Source organism: Myotis myotis, unplaced genomic scaffold, assembly GCF_014108235.1.
Source record: "Myotis myotis isolate mMyoMyo1 unplaced genomic scaffold, mMyoMyo1.p scaffold_m19_p_5, whole genome shotgun sequence".
NCBI classification, from domain to species: domain Eukaryota; kingdom Metazoa; phylum Chordata; class Mammalia; order Chiroptera; family Vespertilionidae; genus Myotis; species Myotis myotis.
In genome coordinates this window covers 102,354,818-102,371,819 of record NW_023416357.1, presented here as the reverse complement: position 1 = coordinate 102,371,819, position 17,002 = coordinate 102,354,818, and the positions used below count along the sequence as shown (strand labels likewise).

At 46.0% G+C, this 17,002-nt stretch overlaps 1 protein-coding gene and 1 pseudogene across 1 annotated transcript; one reads left to right on the top strand and one right to left on the bottom strand.

Moving 5' to 3' along the window:
- The first annotated feature begins 10,878 nt into the window (after positions 1 to 10,878).
- Positions 10,879 to 11,887, top strand: LOC118656937 (40S ribosomal protein SA-like). Its single transcript, XM_036310736.1, has 2 exons — positions 10,879 to 11,112; positions 11,157 to 11,887. Exons 1-2 carry the CDS (start codon positions 10,891 to 10,893, stop codon positions 11,823 to 11,825), a joined length of 891 nt encoding a protein of 296 aa, XP_036166629.1. The 5' UTR covers positions 10,879 to 10,890; the 3' UTR covers positions 11,826 to 11,887.
- Positions 11,888 to 14,782: 2,895 nt separating this feature from the next.
- On the bottom strand, positions 14,783 to 15,488 carry LOC118656786 (annotated as a pseudogene).
- Between the last annotated feature and the right edge of the window lie 1,514 nt (positions 15,489 to 17,002).

Here is a 17,002-nt window from a genome sequence, read left to right as displayed (position 1 = left end):
TTACCGACGAATTTTGGGGGCTCTCGGGATCCAGAGAAGAGACCCCGATTGCTTCGGCCTGAGGGGCAAGCAGGTGCTGGCGCCCGTAGAGCTGTCTTGAGCTCACTGTCTCCTTTCCAATTCAGGAGCTAGAAAGGGTAAGTCTTCTCTCGGAACTGTACTTCCGCTTCTTGTTCTGGAGCTTTTCAAGCTTTATTCTGGAACTGTTTTGAGTCTTTTGTTTTGCTTAAAGGTCTCGTTTGTTCGTGAGCTAGTTTGGTACTCTGGCCAGACTCCCTAGGGCCTAGGGGGAATCAGAGTGCTAGGGGCTGCTCTGTTTGTTATTCAGCCTTGGATTGTGTGTTCCCAGAACAGACTGTCTCCACTAAAGAATTTGCTTTAAGAAAAAAAAAAAAAAGCCTTGGGCCAGGACTCTCTGTGATCAAGCTGTTCTGAAGTGAGATTGGCTGCAAGTTGCTTGAGCTGTTTAGAAAAGCCTCTGAAAATAGGGTGACAGTTACCTAAATATTTTCGGAACGCCCTTCCTAAAGGCACTCCGCCTGAAATTATTATGTTTGAAAGTCTCAGTGACTCTTTATGTACATATTTAACTAAATGGGCTTGTCTAACCAAGAGTACAAAAGTAATTAAGAGTATCAGTGGCGCCCAGCTGTCGTGGTTCTGTGGTTGAGCATCACCCATGCACTAAGAGGTCATAGGTTGGATTCCCGGTCAGGGAATATGCCCGGGATGCGGGCTCATCGCCAGTAGGGGGCGTGCAGGAGGTAGCCCATCGATGTTTCTATCATTCCTCTCTAAAAAAATAAAAATCAATAGACTCATTTAAAAAAAAAAAAAAAAAAAAGAGTATCAGTGGCCATTTTGGGGAATCTTTTAGACTCCCAAACTTTTCTTTAAGACAATTGGACAATCCATGCGCTAATACTGGCAAAGATAAATAAAATGCTATTTTCAAACTTCAAACGTTACCAAGAATCTGAAATTGCCTTATTGTGCAATAAAGTTTGAGAATTAACTGAAGATACTGAACTTCCAAAGAGAGAGGACGTGGCTTCCTCGCGTCCAGCATTTTCTTGTCCTTCCCCCCCACCCCCCACCCCAACTCCTTTCCTCAGGCTCTTCTTCTCCATATCCTTCTCTGAGGCCGTCTGGCCTTCCACTATCAGCTTCTTTGCCTGCAACTCTGCCTCTGGTGCCTTTCTTCTCTGAATTTCAAGTTCAGCCCTCTGAGGATCCTAATAGACCTCAAGCTTCGTATGTTCCTTGGACTAAAGCTGAATTATGAGCCTTAGAGAATTTCCTCAAGCAACTGAGGACCCTCAAACATCTGTTGAAGAGTTTGACAATTACTCAAACCTACCAGCCTGGGTTTTCCAATTTATAATCAGCTAGTTCGTTTGCTAGTCGCCGAGGACCAGTCTCAGCACTGGATGAGACTGGCCCGCAACCCAGGCATGTGCCCTGACCAGGAATCAAATCTGCAACCTTTTGGGTGCAGGGACAATGCCCAACCAACTGAGACACACCAGCTAGAGCAAGACTGCTACGAATTTTTTATTTTCAGCTTCGGCAAATGAAGGCCCCTCTACAAAAACAAAAGCCTCCTAGATTCTTCTGTTACTGCAAAGAGCCGGGACATTGTAAAAGAGATTGTTGCAATTTTTGGCGCATCAGGTGCCTCCAGCCTTCCCAAAGTCTTCCTAATCACCAGTGATGTGGCTCTGAGAACTACTACGTGTTCTTCCCAATCCTCCCTCTTAATTGGTTTGAAGAAACTTTTCTCCAGATTGTCCATGAATCATTGTCCTAAGCTCAACCCACTGCTGTAAAGCAGCCCTGCTTCAGAGTAATAAAACAGTTCTGATTGTGGGATTTTAAACCTTAATAGGTTTCTGAATCTATTCCTTTTGTTTATGCCCTTTAAGAGATACACTTTTTAAAAAATACATTTTTAAAATTGCTTTTTTGAGAGACAGAGAGAGAAACGTTTATGCAAGAGGGAAACATTGATCAGCTGTTTCCTGCACACGCACACAAACTGGGGATTGAGCCCTCACCCCTGGCATGTGTCCTGACTAGGAGTCAGACTAACAATCCTTCAGTGCACAGGATGACCCCAACCAACTGAGCCACACTGGCCAGGGCATCCTTTGTACCTCTGTTTGTTTTAAAGCAGTTTTCTTTGGATTCCCCCCTCCCCCCAAGAGAAACATCCATTTATTGTTCCACCCATTTATGCGTACATTGGTTGATCGTCTGCCCTTTCCGAGGATTGAAACCGCAACCTTAGTGCATCAGGACGATGCTCCAACCAACTGAGATACCTGGCCAGGTCCCTATTCATTTATTAAGCTGAGACTTCCTAGGGAAGTGACCTGCCAGAATTTCTTTCTCCTGAAAGGGGAAAATCATTCTAGAATTTGACAGTAGCTGTCAAAATTGTTAATCAGGTGAACTGATTGACCCTTCAGCATCTTTTATTTGTTCCACTTCTGACCATACTGTACCTGATGATTTGTCCCTATTGGACTAGCTGCCATCCTCTTTTTTTTTCTTTTTTTTTTTTTTTTTGGTCATCCTCTTTATGGGTAAAATTTTCAATTGATATTGGCAGAATCCATATCTATTAAGATTCAAATAGATTGCTCAAACCCCTTTCCAAATTAATACCCCATAAGTAATGAAGCCCTCAAGGCATGAAGCCCATAATCTATCTATTAATAATAATAAAAGCATAATATGCTAATTAGACCAGACAGCCTGATGACCTTCTGGACAAACCAAGGCTGCGAGGGCCAAGCCCCTTGCACGAATTTCATGCGTTGGGCCTCTAGTATGTATATGTGTGTGTGTGTGTGTGTGTGTGTGTGTGTGTGTGTGTATATATATATATATATATATATACATATATATATATATGGCTAATATGCAAAGTGTTCCCTCAGGAGTTTGACTGCTCGCTATGATGTGCACTGACCACCATTGGGTGGTGCAGGACAAAGGAAGGCCCTGGCCGGCAGCAGGAAATCCCTGATCCACCCTGATCACCAGCCAGGCCTAGGGACCCTACCTGGGCACAAATTTCGTGTACCGGGCCTCTAGTAGATTATAAGACTCAGGGCTTCTGCCCAGCCGCCATGTCTCAGTGGTTGAGTGTCAACCTATGAACTAGGACGGGGGTGGGCAACCTCTGGCACGCATGCCAAACAGGGCACGCCAGTAATTTTGGCTGGGACGTGAAACCCTCTCTTATAATCTTCCATTTACAATTTTTTTCTTAATACCAACTTTTTTATTTTTCAGATAAATTCAGTGTAGGTGCATCTTAGATAAATAAATAATTTTACATAACAAGTTATCTTAAAGACCATAGGCATGGATTGACGAGAGAGGGGAAGAGCAATTTCTATGCCTCTGCCTTAACTCTCCCTGCCTTCCTAGATCCGACCAGTGTTTTGGTTTCATCCACATACGCTTGTGAATTTTTGTTCTCAGTGATGAATTTTGTTAAGTCTCGTAATAGGAGTAGCCTGACGGATGAAAGTAGTAGCTCGTGCATATCTCTGAAGGTCACAAAATATAAACCTGATGTAAAATCTCTGTCATCAGTGATGCAGCAGCAAAAGTCCCACTGATAATATCAAACGGAGTCATGAAATTTTCTGTCGGACTATCAGTGTACATGTATACATTAAAAAATAAATGTATTTTTCATCATCATATACTGTGTTTTTGTGGCTCGAATGAATTTTATTATTTCTTCAAGGTTCTTCACATACGTACACCTTAAGAGATATCAAGTAGGCGTAACATGTTCTCAAAAAATTAGGGTTGGCACGCAGAAGAATTTTGAGTCAGAGATTTTGCTGGTTTTGGCATGCACTCCCAAAAAGGTTGTCCACCCCTGAACTAGGAGGTCACGGTTCAATTCCTGGTTGGGGCACATGCCCGGATTGTGGGCTCAATCCCCAGTGTTCCTCTCTGAAGTCAATAAAAATATTTTTTTTAAAAAAGTGACTCAGGGCCTCGTTTTTCCTTGCATTAGTCCCAGCAACACTCCCATTTTACCTGTAAAGATCCAAGGCTGGTGTTTCGTTCAGGACCTCTAAGGGGTAAACAGCATTGTTATCCCTCAACACCCTATTGTTTCTTTATATTTTTTATTGATTTTTTTTTTTTTAGAGAGGAGGAAAGAGGAATAGACAGAAACATCTTTTTTCTTTTTAATATATTTTTATTGATTTCAGAGAGGGCAAGGGATAAAAATATCAGTGGTGAGAGAATCATTGATCAGCTGCCTCCTGCACACCCCTCCCTGGGGACCCAGCCTGCAACCCCAGCATGTGCCCTGACTGGGAATCAAACCAGTGACCTCTTGGTTCATGGGTTGATGCTCAACCACTGAGCAACACTGGCAACACCCTATTGTTTCTAATCCCCATACACCACTAACATCCATCCTATTGGAAGTAAATTCTTTTTTAAAAAATATATTTTTATTGATTTCAGAGAGGGAGAGAGAGATAGAAGCATTAATGATGAGAGAGAATCTTTGATCGGCTGCCTCCTGCCCGCCCCCAACCGATGACCGAGCCCACAACCCGGGTACCTGGAATCAAACCCATGACCCTTCGGTCCTCAAGCTGACACTCTATCCCAGCCGTGGGCAAACTACGGCCCGCGGGCCGGATCCGCCCGTTTGAAATGAATAACACTAAAAAAAAAAAAAAAGACCATACCCTTTTATGTAATGATGTTTACTTTGAATTTATATTAGTTCACACAAACACTCCATCCATGCTTTTGTTCCGGCCCTCCAGTCCAGTTTAAGAATCCACTGTGGCCCTCGAGTCAAAAAATTTGCCCACCCCTGCTCTATCCACTTAGCCAAACCGGCTAGGGTGGAAGTCAATTCTTGACAGCAATTTATTTATGCCGTGCATTTTTAAAATTCCACCTGATGAAGCTAGCCAGTACCTTTCTTGCTTTCACTTGGAAAGGAAAACAATTTACCTGGACAGTAATGCCTCTGGTTTTACTAAAAGCCCTTCTATTTCTCACAAATCCTGAAGGCTGACTCGGATGACACAACTTTCCCTAAAGATTCTACCTTGTTTCAGGACGTGGATGATTTACTTTGCTCTTCCTCCCAGGTCTCACAGGAAGACAGCATATGCCTGTTAGAATGTATGTCCCTTTTGGCCTTAAAGGGACATAACTTCTCTAAATGAAAGTTACAATTTGTCCAAACTCAGATTTGCTCTTTGGGACATCTGATACCAGAATAAGGACTACCCTGGGCCCAGATAGGCTTCATGGTGTCCTAGGTTTCCCAAGGCCCAAAACTAAGCATCAGTTGCAAGGTTTTCTTGGGCTACTCAGCTATAGTTGAAACTGGATCCCAAATCTCTTTGGACAAAACCTCTGTAAGTTTTACCAAAGAATGACAGTCCTGACCCAATTCTATGGGAAGAACAAGATGACATGGCCTTTAAAGCCTTAAAGGAGAGTTTAATGAACCCACCAGCTCTTGGGCACCCAAATGATCAGATTCCCCTTTTACTCTTTGTACATGTTAAGGAAGGGAATGCCCTCAGAGTGCTCACCCAGAAACATGGGGGTCACCATAGACCCCTAGGATGCTATGGTCAGCAATTGGACCCTGTGGTTCAGGGACAGTACCCCTCTTAGAGCCATTCCTGCCCTTTTGGTTAAAATCACAGAGGAAATTGTGAGATCCCCTTTAGCCATCTTCGTACCCCATGCAGTAGAGGCTCTCCTAGATTCTCGTTACACTCAGCATTTTTCAGTAAGTTGCCTTACATAGTTTTCACGTAATGACTTGAATCCAGCCACTCTCCTCCAGTCCTGGTGAAGCTCCTTGTGGCCGCGTGGCACTGGTGGATCAGCGCCTGAGTCCTGGTGAGGATCTACTACAGGCTCCTCTGGGTAATGCTGGTTTCTCATGGTTTACAGACAGCTTATATTTGAAGAATGAATCGTGTAAGCCCTGCACTGGGTAAGCTAAACCTCCTTTGAAATCATGAAGGCAACATTTTAACCGAGGCTACTTCACAGCAGGCTGAATTCCACTGCAAATAAAATTAGAAGTGGCCCTATGTTCGGGAACCATTGGATGTTATACTTCAGTGACGGCGAACCTTTTGAGCTCGGCGTGTCAGCATTTTGAAAAACCCTGACTTAACTCTGGTGCCGTGTCACGTATAGAAATTTTTTTTATATTTGCAACCATCGTAAAACAAAGATTTATATTTTTTAGTATTTATTTTATATATTTAAATGCCATTTAACCAAGAAAAATCAACCAAAAAAATGAGTTCACGTGTCATCTCTGACACGCGTGTCCTAGGTTCGTCATCACTGTTATACTTCTACCTGCTGCGTTAGCTGTTAAGAGCCCAGGGCACTCTAACCTGGCTTCTCTGTAAGTTAAAGGAAATCCCTTGCTGACACTTCTCCAAGGGATGTTGCCCTTAAGGGAACCAGCAGTAGTCAAACTTCTGGCATGGTCCAAAGGGGTATTTCCACAGCTGAAACTTAGGAAAACTGGCTAGAGACGCCCAACAGTTGGCTCCAGCAAAAGAAAAACAAAATTGGAAATCCAACAATTGTTGGTTTGATAAAACGAGAAAGCTCTGGTTTGGACTCAGTTCTACTGGAGACTCTAAAATTTCCCCTCCTAACTATTATACATGCATTAAACCATTGGTCCGTTAACAAAGCGGTAGCATTTATGAGTCACTGTTGGTGGGGAAATATTAATAAGGCCATGAAAAGCATCTACCTTTTCCCACCTGTCCACAGTATGACCCTGGAAAGCCTGTTCACGCTGCTCCTGGACGTCTTAAATTGCCTACTGGAACATTCAAGGTTTGGCAAATTCAGCTTCCTCTCTCTCATGTTTTAGTCCTGATCAGTATGTTTTCTCACTAAAGTGAAGCTTTCCCTTCTAGACAAGCTACTGCCTCTTCGGCTAAAGTTCTCATGGAGGAAACGGCACGTGAGCACCTCCAGAAGCAAGAGGCAATCTGTTTTGAAAGCAAACTTGGCTAGCTGTATCCCTGCCCCTACCTCAACCCCGCCCCTGTACTGAGACTGGCATTTTTCATCTACTGATGCCCTCCCAGAGGGGGATATAGAACCATTGAAGTCTCCTCAGGGTGCTTGGTGGGTGGAGAACTCCATGAAATTTTTCTTCTTGCCAGTGGGTCGGGGGGGCTCATTCAGCTCTCCAGTTGGGGTGGGGATGGGGTTTCCCTGAGTCTGTCCTGACTGGAAAGCCCTGGAAGGGTCAGAGAGCGTCCGGGAGCTTCCCCCTCCCTCCCGGCAATGCCAGCTGCTGGCCGGGAGCACCTCGCTGTGGCTCCCATGGTTTGCTGCACTTTGAGATCTGTTTGCTTCCAGCGTTGTGAAATTTCCCAGGTTTGTTCATGGAAAGCTTGTCAGGGAATTAGATTTTTCATGTTCTCTCAATCTCATTGAGTCAGATTCAGCAACAGGCTTTGGTGCCACAGTTCATGGGTATACCATTCCCTGACATCTGCCAGGGAATCTGACTTTCTCTTCCTGGAGGTGAGGCAGGAACGACACTGTTGGGGGATAGGATTCTTCTTTTTTCTTTTAATATATCTTACTGATTTTTTACAGAGAGGAAGGGCGAGGGCTAGAGAGTTAGAAACATTGATGAGAGAGAAACACCCATCAGCTGCCTCCTGCACACTCCCTACTGGAGTTGTGCCCACAACCAAGGTACATGCCCTTGACCGGAATCGAACCTGGGTCCCTTGAGTTCGCAGGCTGACGCTCTATCCACTGAGCCAAACTGGTTAGGGCCTTGTTTCTTTTTTAAAGTAGTCATTTATGTTAAAGGAGCCACGTGGGTTCTGTAATTCATGCTCTGTGGGCACCTACTTTGTGCCCTATCAGAAAAAGACACTTGGGGATGCTGTCAGTCTGTAACGGGGTGGACAGAGATGGACCTGGGCCTGGGAGAGATGTGGGGTGCGGGCACAGTCGGGGAGACTATGGGCTTAATCAGAGGGCTCCTCCCAGCTTTGCCAGAGCCTGCCCTGCCAGCCAGTCTTGAGTAGCATGATGAAACCAAGTTTCCCAGCACACCTGTAGCTTCCTTCCAAGAAGGAAGGCACTGCAGAACCTGGGAGGCTAAGAAGATTGTGCAAGCAACCTGCCCAGGACAGTGGTTCGGCCAGTTAATCAAGTTAAGGATTGGCAAAGGGCCCCGGTCCCTTGCCTTGACCCTCACTATGGGACTTAAAGCCTTTTACACAAAAGTCGGTAAAATGGTCGGAATGGAAAAGAGAAGTTTCTAGGTACTCCTTGATAATGGTATACCCATGAACTGTGGCACCAAAGCCTGTTGCTGAATCTGACTCAATGAGATTGAGAGAACATGAAAAATCTAATGATCGGTAGATTATGAAAGCTGGAATATTTAAGTAGGCTTTATGTAAAGAAGTTGTTCATCAACCTATGAACCAGGAGGCCATGGTTCGATTCCCAGTCAGGGTATATGCCCAGGTTGTGGCCTCAATCCCCAGTGCAGCGTGCAGGAGGCAGCCGATCAGTGATTCTCTCTCATCATTGATGTTTCTCTTTCCCTCTCTGAAATAAAAATATATATATATAATATTTTTTTAAAGTTGTGTCTCCTTTAACTAATGTTTTATGGGAGTGGATATTGTGTCCTACTGGGGCACACTTTCCCTACCTACTATTGTAAAACCAAGTCCCAATAGGGCTTACAGTTAGAAATGTGAGGGTTGATGGAATTCAGGTAAAAGTTAGGAGAACTGGCCACTATGATCAAAGAAGGTAAAAACAGATGAGTTCAATTGAGCAGGCTTTATGTGAAGTCGTGTCTCTTACCTGATTGTGTTACGGGGTGGACATTGTATCTAACTGGGGAACATTTCCCTACCTAGTCTTGTAAAACAGGCTTGTAAATGCGCCCTTCTGGCCACATTAATTGGACATGCTGAATGGAGACCTGTGTGATTGCCTGAGCCCACACGGATGTAATAGAAGCTGGAGCAGCTTCTCTGTGCAATAGCCCATGTGGCGTGTGGGCTGGGGCTTGGCAGCACTTCATGAGCACTTCCTATTGATGGCTACTGGGACATTGGACAAGAGAATTTTCATTTGTGGAGCATTTTCTACTTTGCTATCAGATATAAACTGAAGCTACTCATGCCTGAAGGACATAAAGTGATCTTGAAACCTGAAATACCCACCATGTCTTGGGTGATGACAGAAAAATGCTCGAATAGGTATTGCAGGGCCCAGAAGAGTAAGATAATGAAATGGAATTGATTTATACAAGACCATGCTGCCTGGCGATAGCAAGGAGATAGAAGGAGGAAGTGTCTTTTCCCCTAGGACTGACTTAGGAACTGTGAGGAGCTGCTAGCTTCTATTGTCACTTGGACAGTGCCCTATAAATAGTTCTTGGCTGAGCAACAAAGAGCTGCTTGGTTTGTGAACACCAGTTCCAAGGTAAACGGACAACATCCTGTTTGGAAGGTGCTACTCTGATCAAAGAAGGTAAAAAGAGATCTGTTCAATGGGCTGAATTGCCTGCTGTTTTTCCAGGAGTGACAGAAGAATTGAACAGCAGTAAAAGCTCCTTCCTTTGGGTTTTTACTCAGTCATGGGAAGTAGCCAGTGGTCAGGCATGAGGACAATGGACATCTGGCTTATTAAAGGGACGCCGAAGTCCCTGTGGGAAGTTGAGGGGTACGTTAAAATAGGACAAGTTGATGCCCATCTGAAGAACCCCCTTCCAAGTTCAGAAGGTGACTGGCACCACCAAGTAGACCCTTTGGTGCGCCCAGTTGTGGTACCTGGGCCCATGACATGAGTGGGCAAGGGGGGCTGCAGCAATACAGAGATGGGCCGAATCTAGATAGTCCTCTTGCACCCTGCAAGGCACAAGAACTGTGTCAACAAGAGACAGGCTGCAAATGGCTCTGGGAAAGATTTCCGGGGGGAAGTGGGTTATATTGGACCGATGCCAGTAGCACTTTGGGGCTATAAACGGGTCCTAACAGCAATAGACATTTAACTCCAGACAGGGCTTTGCATATCCAATGGCAGATACAAATGATGCACAAAATACTGTTCAAGGATAGGAACGGAAAGTACTGTACTTGTTTGTACCACCAGGTTACATTTCTTGGAACCAAGGAACACACTTTACAGCCAGCACTGAATGTCCCGCAATAGGCAGAGAGGTGTCCTCCTTAGTAGGAGTTTGATAGAGGGTTTAAATGGGCAGTTCAACACTGGTTATCTAAAACGGCAGGAATAAAGACATGAAGGGCTGGCTTACATGCCTTCTCCAGTGTGTGCTCACACTCAATCTGAGGGGGGCTTAATGTTCTGGGGAAGGGATGGGGGTGCTGGTGTGACTAAAGTTCTTGCCCGCATTACTGTGGCTTTTTTCCCCTGCCTGGCAGTGGTCCCAGGACCAGGGGTACAACGGCGGGTGCTGGAAGCAGGGAGGATTGTTAAGCAAGAAACTGTTAACTACTGTTAAAGCCTTTATGCCAGAATTCCTAAGGGCCCGATGGGATAGGTTGTGCCTTCACCCCGTCAGGCAGAGTTGGGGCTGACAGTGGATGCTGATGTGTTGCCTAGTGGTTCGGGCAGCCCCTGAGTTCTGCACCAGTAACCTCAGCCTGTCTGAGTGAGAGTGGCCTCAGGGGAGGCACTGGTTAAACTAGCGTGGCTGCCTGCAATCTGGATCCGGACCGTGGCAGAACCTAAAGACCCTTCAGCTTTCGCGCTACCCAGGGAGGGCTCCATATGGCGTTGTTCTCGGTTCCCATGTAACTTAAAGGGAAACTTTTCATGATGTCCGGAGCCCTTGATGTCCTGCAAATGAAGGAGGAGGATATCCTCAAGTTCCTTGCAGCAGGAACCCACTTAGGTGGCACCAACCTTGACTTCCAAATGGAACAGTCCATCTACAAAAGGAAAAGTGATGGCATCTACATCATCAATCTGAAGAGAACCTGGGAGAAGCTTCTGCTGGCAGCTCGTGCCATTGTTGCCATTGAAAACCCAGCTGACGTCAGTGTCATATCGCCATTGTTGCCATTGAAAACCCAGCTGAGGTCAGTGTCATATCGTCCAGGAATACTGGCCAGCGAGCTGTGCTGAAGTTTGCTGCTGCCACTGGAGCCACTCCCATTGCCGGCCACTTCACTCCTGGAACCTTCACCAACCAGATCCAGGCAGCCTTCCGGGAGCCAAGACTTCTGGTGGTTACTGATCCCAGGGCTGACCACCAGCCTCTCACAGAGGCGTCTTACGTTAACCTGCCCACCATCGCTCTGTGTAACACAGACTCTCCGCTGCGCTATGTGGACATCGCCATCCCTTGCAACAACAAGGGGGCTCACTCAGTGGGTCTGATGTGGTGGATGCTGGCCCGGGAAGTACTCCGCATGCGTGGCACTATCTCCCGTGAACACCCGTGGGAAGTCATGCCTGATCTTTACTTCTACAGAGAACCTGAAGAGATTGAAAAGGAAGAGCAGGCTGCTGCTGAAAAGGCTGTGACCAAGGAGGAATTTCAGGGTGAATGGACTGCTCCTGCTCCCGAGTTCACTGCTGCTCAGCCTGAGGTTGCAGACTGGTCTGAAGGCGTGCAGGTGCCCTCTGTGCCCATTCAGCAGTTTCCTACTGAAGACTGGAGTGCTCAGCCTGCCACTGAAGACTGGTCTGCGGCCCCCACTGCTCAGGCTACTGAATGGGTAGGAACAACCACTGAGTGGTCCTAAGCTGTTCTTCCACAAATTCTTAACAGAACGGAAATAAGGTTGATGGAAAATAAACAGTTTCTTAAAAAAACAACAAAAATAAAAATAAAAAAATAAAGACCCTTCAAAGGGTGGGAAAGTCTGGGTAATAGAAACAACAAATGGAGAGAAGGAGAAATAATAGCGGAGGACAAGGGGATGAATAATTGGGTTATGCAACAAGGGAAATCCAACATTTTATTTTATTTCTTTTTTTAATTTGTTTTATATTTTATTGATTTTTACAGAGAGGAAGGGAGAGGGATAGAGAATCAGAAACATCGATGAGAGAGAAATATTGATCAGCTGCCTCCTGCACACCCCCAACTGGGGATGTGCCTACAACCAAGGTACATGCCCTTGACTGGAATCAAACCTGGGACCCTTCAGTCCACAGACCGACGCTCTATCCACTGAGCCAAACTGGTTAGGGCAACATTTTATTTTTTATACTTGAAGAGGGGCTCAGCAAGAGATGATACAGTGTGAAGGGGTTGAAGCCATGCTTTTCCCAAGACCACCTATGCTGTTGGAACCTGACAGGTTTGAATGGCCGCTTGCAAACTGAATGACATCACCCTGGAAGACATTTGCATACGATAAAATGACGGCTGGATAGTTACTCATGACTGAATGAGATTCTAGTAATGGACACGTATCTTTTTTAGAGAGAGGAAGGGGATGGGGGAGAGAATTGATCCCAGGGATCAAACCCACCTTTTGGTGTACAGTACAACACTCGAACAGAGCCACACCCATTGGGGCTGGACCAGTATCTTTTTGTTAATCCTCACCTGGGGATGTTTTTTCCATTGATTTTCGGGGGGTAGGGAGGGGGCGGGCTGGTGGGAGAAAGAAAGAAACATCAATGTGAGAGACATATTGATTGGTTGCCTCCTGCTTGCACCCCAACTGGGGCCAGGGATCGAACTTGCAACCCAGGTAGGTGCCCTTGACTGCGACTCTTCAGTGAGTGGGCTCCAACCACTGAACCACGCTAGTCAGGGCTGGACCAGTATCTTTTGACTTAAGTAATTTGCTGTGAGGGATCCGAGTTCAAAGACCAGAGGTTGGACTGTGATATGGTATTTATAAGATGTTCGGTCTTCATCCATAGTTCCTGGCTTCACCACTCCCTAAACCAGTGGTTCTCAACCTTCTGGCCCTTTAAATACAGTTCCTCATGTTGTGACCCAGCCATAAAATTATTTTCGTTGCTACTTCATAACTGTAATGTTGCCACTGTTATGAATCGTAATGTAAGTATCTGATATGCAGGATGGTTTAGGCGACCCCTGTGAAAGGGTCGTTCGACCGCCAAAGGGGTCGCGACCCACAGGTTGAGAACCACTGCAAACCCTTGGAATTTCCCAAGTGTATCTTGTTAGGTTAATGAGGTGACCTTTGGGAGCACATAAGGATGGGGGCTGGTTGCCAGTGGAGCCAACCATGTGATTAGAGGGTTGGACTTTGTGTCCCATCCCCGTATATCAGGAGTGGGAAGAGGTTGAATCAATCACCAAATCCTAATGACTTAATCATAACTCTAATGAAGCCTCCATAAAAACCCAGAGGGGCAGTTTGCTGGTCCTTTTGTGAGAGCTTCCAGGTCGGTGAGCATGTGGAAATGCGGGGAGAGTGGTGCGCCTGAACAGGGCCTAGGGGCTGCCTGCCCTTTCCTGGTGCCTTGCCTTATCTGTCTCTTCTATCTGCCTCTGAGTCACATTCTTTGATAATAGACCTGTAATCTAGAAAGTAATATGTTTCTCTGAGTTCTGTGAGCCTCTAGCAAATGCACCAATCCCAAGAAGTGGGTCGTGGGAATCTGATTTGTAGCCAGCTCTGGTTTGAAACAGCTGGGCTTGCGGCTGGCCACTCGCTGAGGTATGTTGGAGGGTGGGAGTGGTCTTGTAGGACTGAGCCCTACCTGTGGAGTCATCTGTCTTCAGGTGGTGTCAGGATTTAGCTGAATGATTGGATACCCTGCTAGCATCTGAGAATTGCTCATTGTCGGGGGACCCTGCTATGTTGGAACCCCAATTCCAACCTCTAAAAAGGATAGAGAATCACTTATAATCCTGGAATGCTGAAAGCCAGAAGTTCCTCAAATTTCCGAGGGAATATGATTTTCATATACAAATTTTGTGCTCAGAAAAACTTTGAATCCAGCACAAAATGTCATTAACATAAAAAAGACAAATTGTCTCCTATGTCCCCATTTGCATAGTTCCTGTGCAGGGGCTTAGAAAGTGGATGGCCAGATTGGGGCAGGAGCCCACCAGCTCCCAGAGGAAGGTCTCCAGAGTAAATACAGAATGGATGATGGGAGACCTTGCGTGCTTGAGAATTAGGAAATTTTATTGCAAGGAGGTTAACATATCTTTTACAGCTTTTAGGGTGAAATAACAAAACCTCTCTATATAAAAGCCTGAACAACCAAACGACCGATCGACTGGTTGCTATGATGCACACTGACCACCAGGGGGCAGATGTTCAATGCAGGAACTGCCCCCTGATGGTCAGTGTGCTCCCACAGTCAACCTCCTGCAACTGGCCCAGCTCCCACAGTCCCTCCCCCAGCAGGCCCAATCACTGGCCAGACCTAGGGACCCCACCCGTGCACGAATCCGTGCACCACGCCTCTAGTAAGTATATAAAAGAAATGACAGGCCCTGGCCAGGTGGCTCAGTTAGTTAAAGCAACATCCTGTACACCAAAAGGTTGTGGAGTTGAGCCCTGGCCAGCGTGCATGTCAGTCAATGTTTCTCTGACATTGATTTTTATTATTTTAATCCTTACCCGAGTATATGTTTTTACTGACTTCAGAAATAGAGGAAGAAAGAAACATCGACCAGTTGCCTTATGTACTGTTTGGTTTTTTGTGGGGTTTTTTTTTTGTGTTTTGTTTTGTTATCAAACAATGTTTAATTGAAATATTTTCCTTTGTAGTTCTTAACTAGCCGGACATTCCACTGCACCACTGTTGATACCATCTATGATGTCATGAGGGTGGCGGCCATCAACATTGCAGCCCACAGACTGGGCAGTGCCCAGGATCTCTTTAATGGTTTCAGAGAGTTCTCTAGCTAAAGATCAGTGCCACATTTGTTGGGCAATGATGACAATCTCAGCAAAAGGGGTATTTCCACTGCGCTTAATGTTTGTTTTGGCTCCTGCTGTCTCTTGGTGGTTCTTTGAGGGCTTTGATGATCAAGGCAAAGGCAGAAGGCACTACTTCAATCTGGGCCTGTCTGTTGTGAATGGTCAGTTTCACTGTAATCCTCAGACCTTTCCAATCACCAGTTGCTTTGGTGATGTCATCAACCTTTTTTTTTAAATTTCCGAGAGGAAGGGAGAGAGAGAAACATCAATGATAAGAGACAATCATTGATTGACTGCCTCCTGCATGCCCCATGCTGGGGTTTGAGCCCAAACCTGGGCATGTGCAGGAATCGAACTGCAACTTCCTGGTTCATAGGCCGACATTCAACCGCGGAGCCACGCTGGCTGGGCATCACCAACCTTTTTTGGAGACGGGCCCACGGGGCCGATCTTGGGGGCCAAGGCTGATGTGACAGCCACTTCCCCACTGGTGCACCTCAGGTATATGACTTTGATTTTGTTGGGGTTTCACTTCCGCTGCATGGTGGAGGGTGTCGGTGACCCCGATTCGGGATGACCGAAGAAAGTTGCACCTGAGCCTCCCCCGAGCCGAAAAGGTTGATTCTTGTATGTGCCCTGACCGGGGGATTGAACCCATAACCTTGGTGTATCAGGACAACACTCTAACCAGCTGAGCTACCCGGCCAGCGCAGGCTGCCAGAATTCCTTCTGAAGACTTTAGGGGAGAATCCAGTTCCTTGCCTTTTCCAGCTTTTGGAGGTCTCTGCATTCCGTGCCTTGTGGCCCCTCCATCTGCAAGGTGTAGCCTCCAACCTCTGTTTCCCTTGTCACCTCTCTGACTGCCTCCTTCCAAACTGAAGTACCCTTGTGATTACATTGGGCCGTCAAATTAAGGTCAGCTAATTAGTATCTTCAGTTTCATCTGCAACTTTAATTCCCCCTTACCATGTAAAGTGAATATTGCCGAAACCGGTTTGGCTCAGTGGCTAGAGTGTCGGCCTGTGGACTGAAGGGTCCCAGGTTCGATTCCGGTCAAGGGCATGTACCTGGGTTGCGGGCACATCCCCCATGGGGGGCGTGCAGGAGGCAGCTGATCGATGTTTCTAACTCTCTATCTCTCTCCCTTCCTCTCTGTAAAAAATCAATAAAAATATATATATATAAAAATAAATAAAGTGAATATTCACAAGTTAGGGTGTAGTCATCTCTGAGGGAGGGCTTAGTCTACCTACACAAATGAGTGAAGGCCAAGGATGCTGCTAAATATCCAACAGTGCTCAGTACAACCCCACAAATGTCAATAGTGCTAAAGTGATAGATGGGGCTTCTGACTAGGAGTGGGCAAAAGGAGCACCCCTGGGAGCTGAAATTTATCTTGATCTGGGCTGTGTACACACAGGTGTATACATATGCAACATGTTAAGATGTGCACACTTTGCCCAGGCACTGTGGCTCAACCCAGGAACCAAGAGGTCACCGGTTCAATTCCAGGTCAAGGCACATGCCTGGGTTGTAGACTCGATCCCCAGGAGGCGGCCAATGGATGATGTTCCTCTCATCGATGTTTCTATCACTATCCCTCTCCCTTCCCCCCTTTCTCTAAAAATCGATAAAAACATTTAAAAAAAAAAAAAAAAGATGCATGGCCCTAACCGGTTTGGCTCAGTGGATAGAGCGTCGGCCTGTGGACTCAAGGGTCCCAGGTTCGACTCCGGTCAAGGGCATGTACCTTGGTTGTGGGCACATCCCCAGTAGGGGGTGTGCAGGAGGCAGCTGATTGATGTTTCTCTCTCATCGATGTTTCTAACTCTCTATCCCTCTCCCTTCCTCTCTGTAAAAAATCAATAAAATATATTTAAAAAATAAAGAAAGATGCATGCACTTAAAGACCTTTAAAAAGTCCACCAATTTTAACAATAACAGGTAAGTTTGTGGTTTTAAAATGAGGTAAATACTAGCAGAAACAGCTTCAGGAGTTGGAAGCAGTTGCCCCCAGAAAGCAGGACTGGCATGTGGACATCTTTATTTTTCCCCTT

Bases quoted from the DNA above. Each gene is read 5' to 3' on its own strand.
- LOC118656937 (XM_036310736.1), top strand. From the start codon at position 10,891: ATGATGTCCGGAGCCCTTGATGTCCTGCAAATGAAGGAGGAGGATATC. The intron at 11,113-11,156 runs GTCAGTGTCATA...AACCCAGCTGAG, and splicing joins CCATTGAAAACCCAGCTGAC to GTCAGTGTCATATCGTCCAG.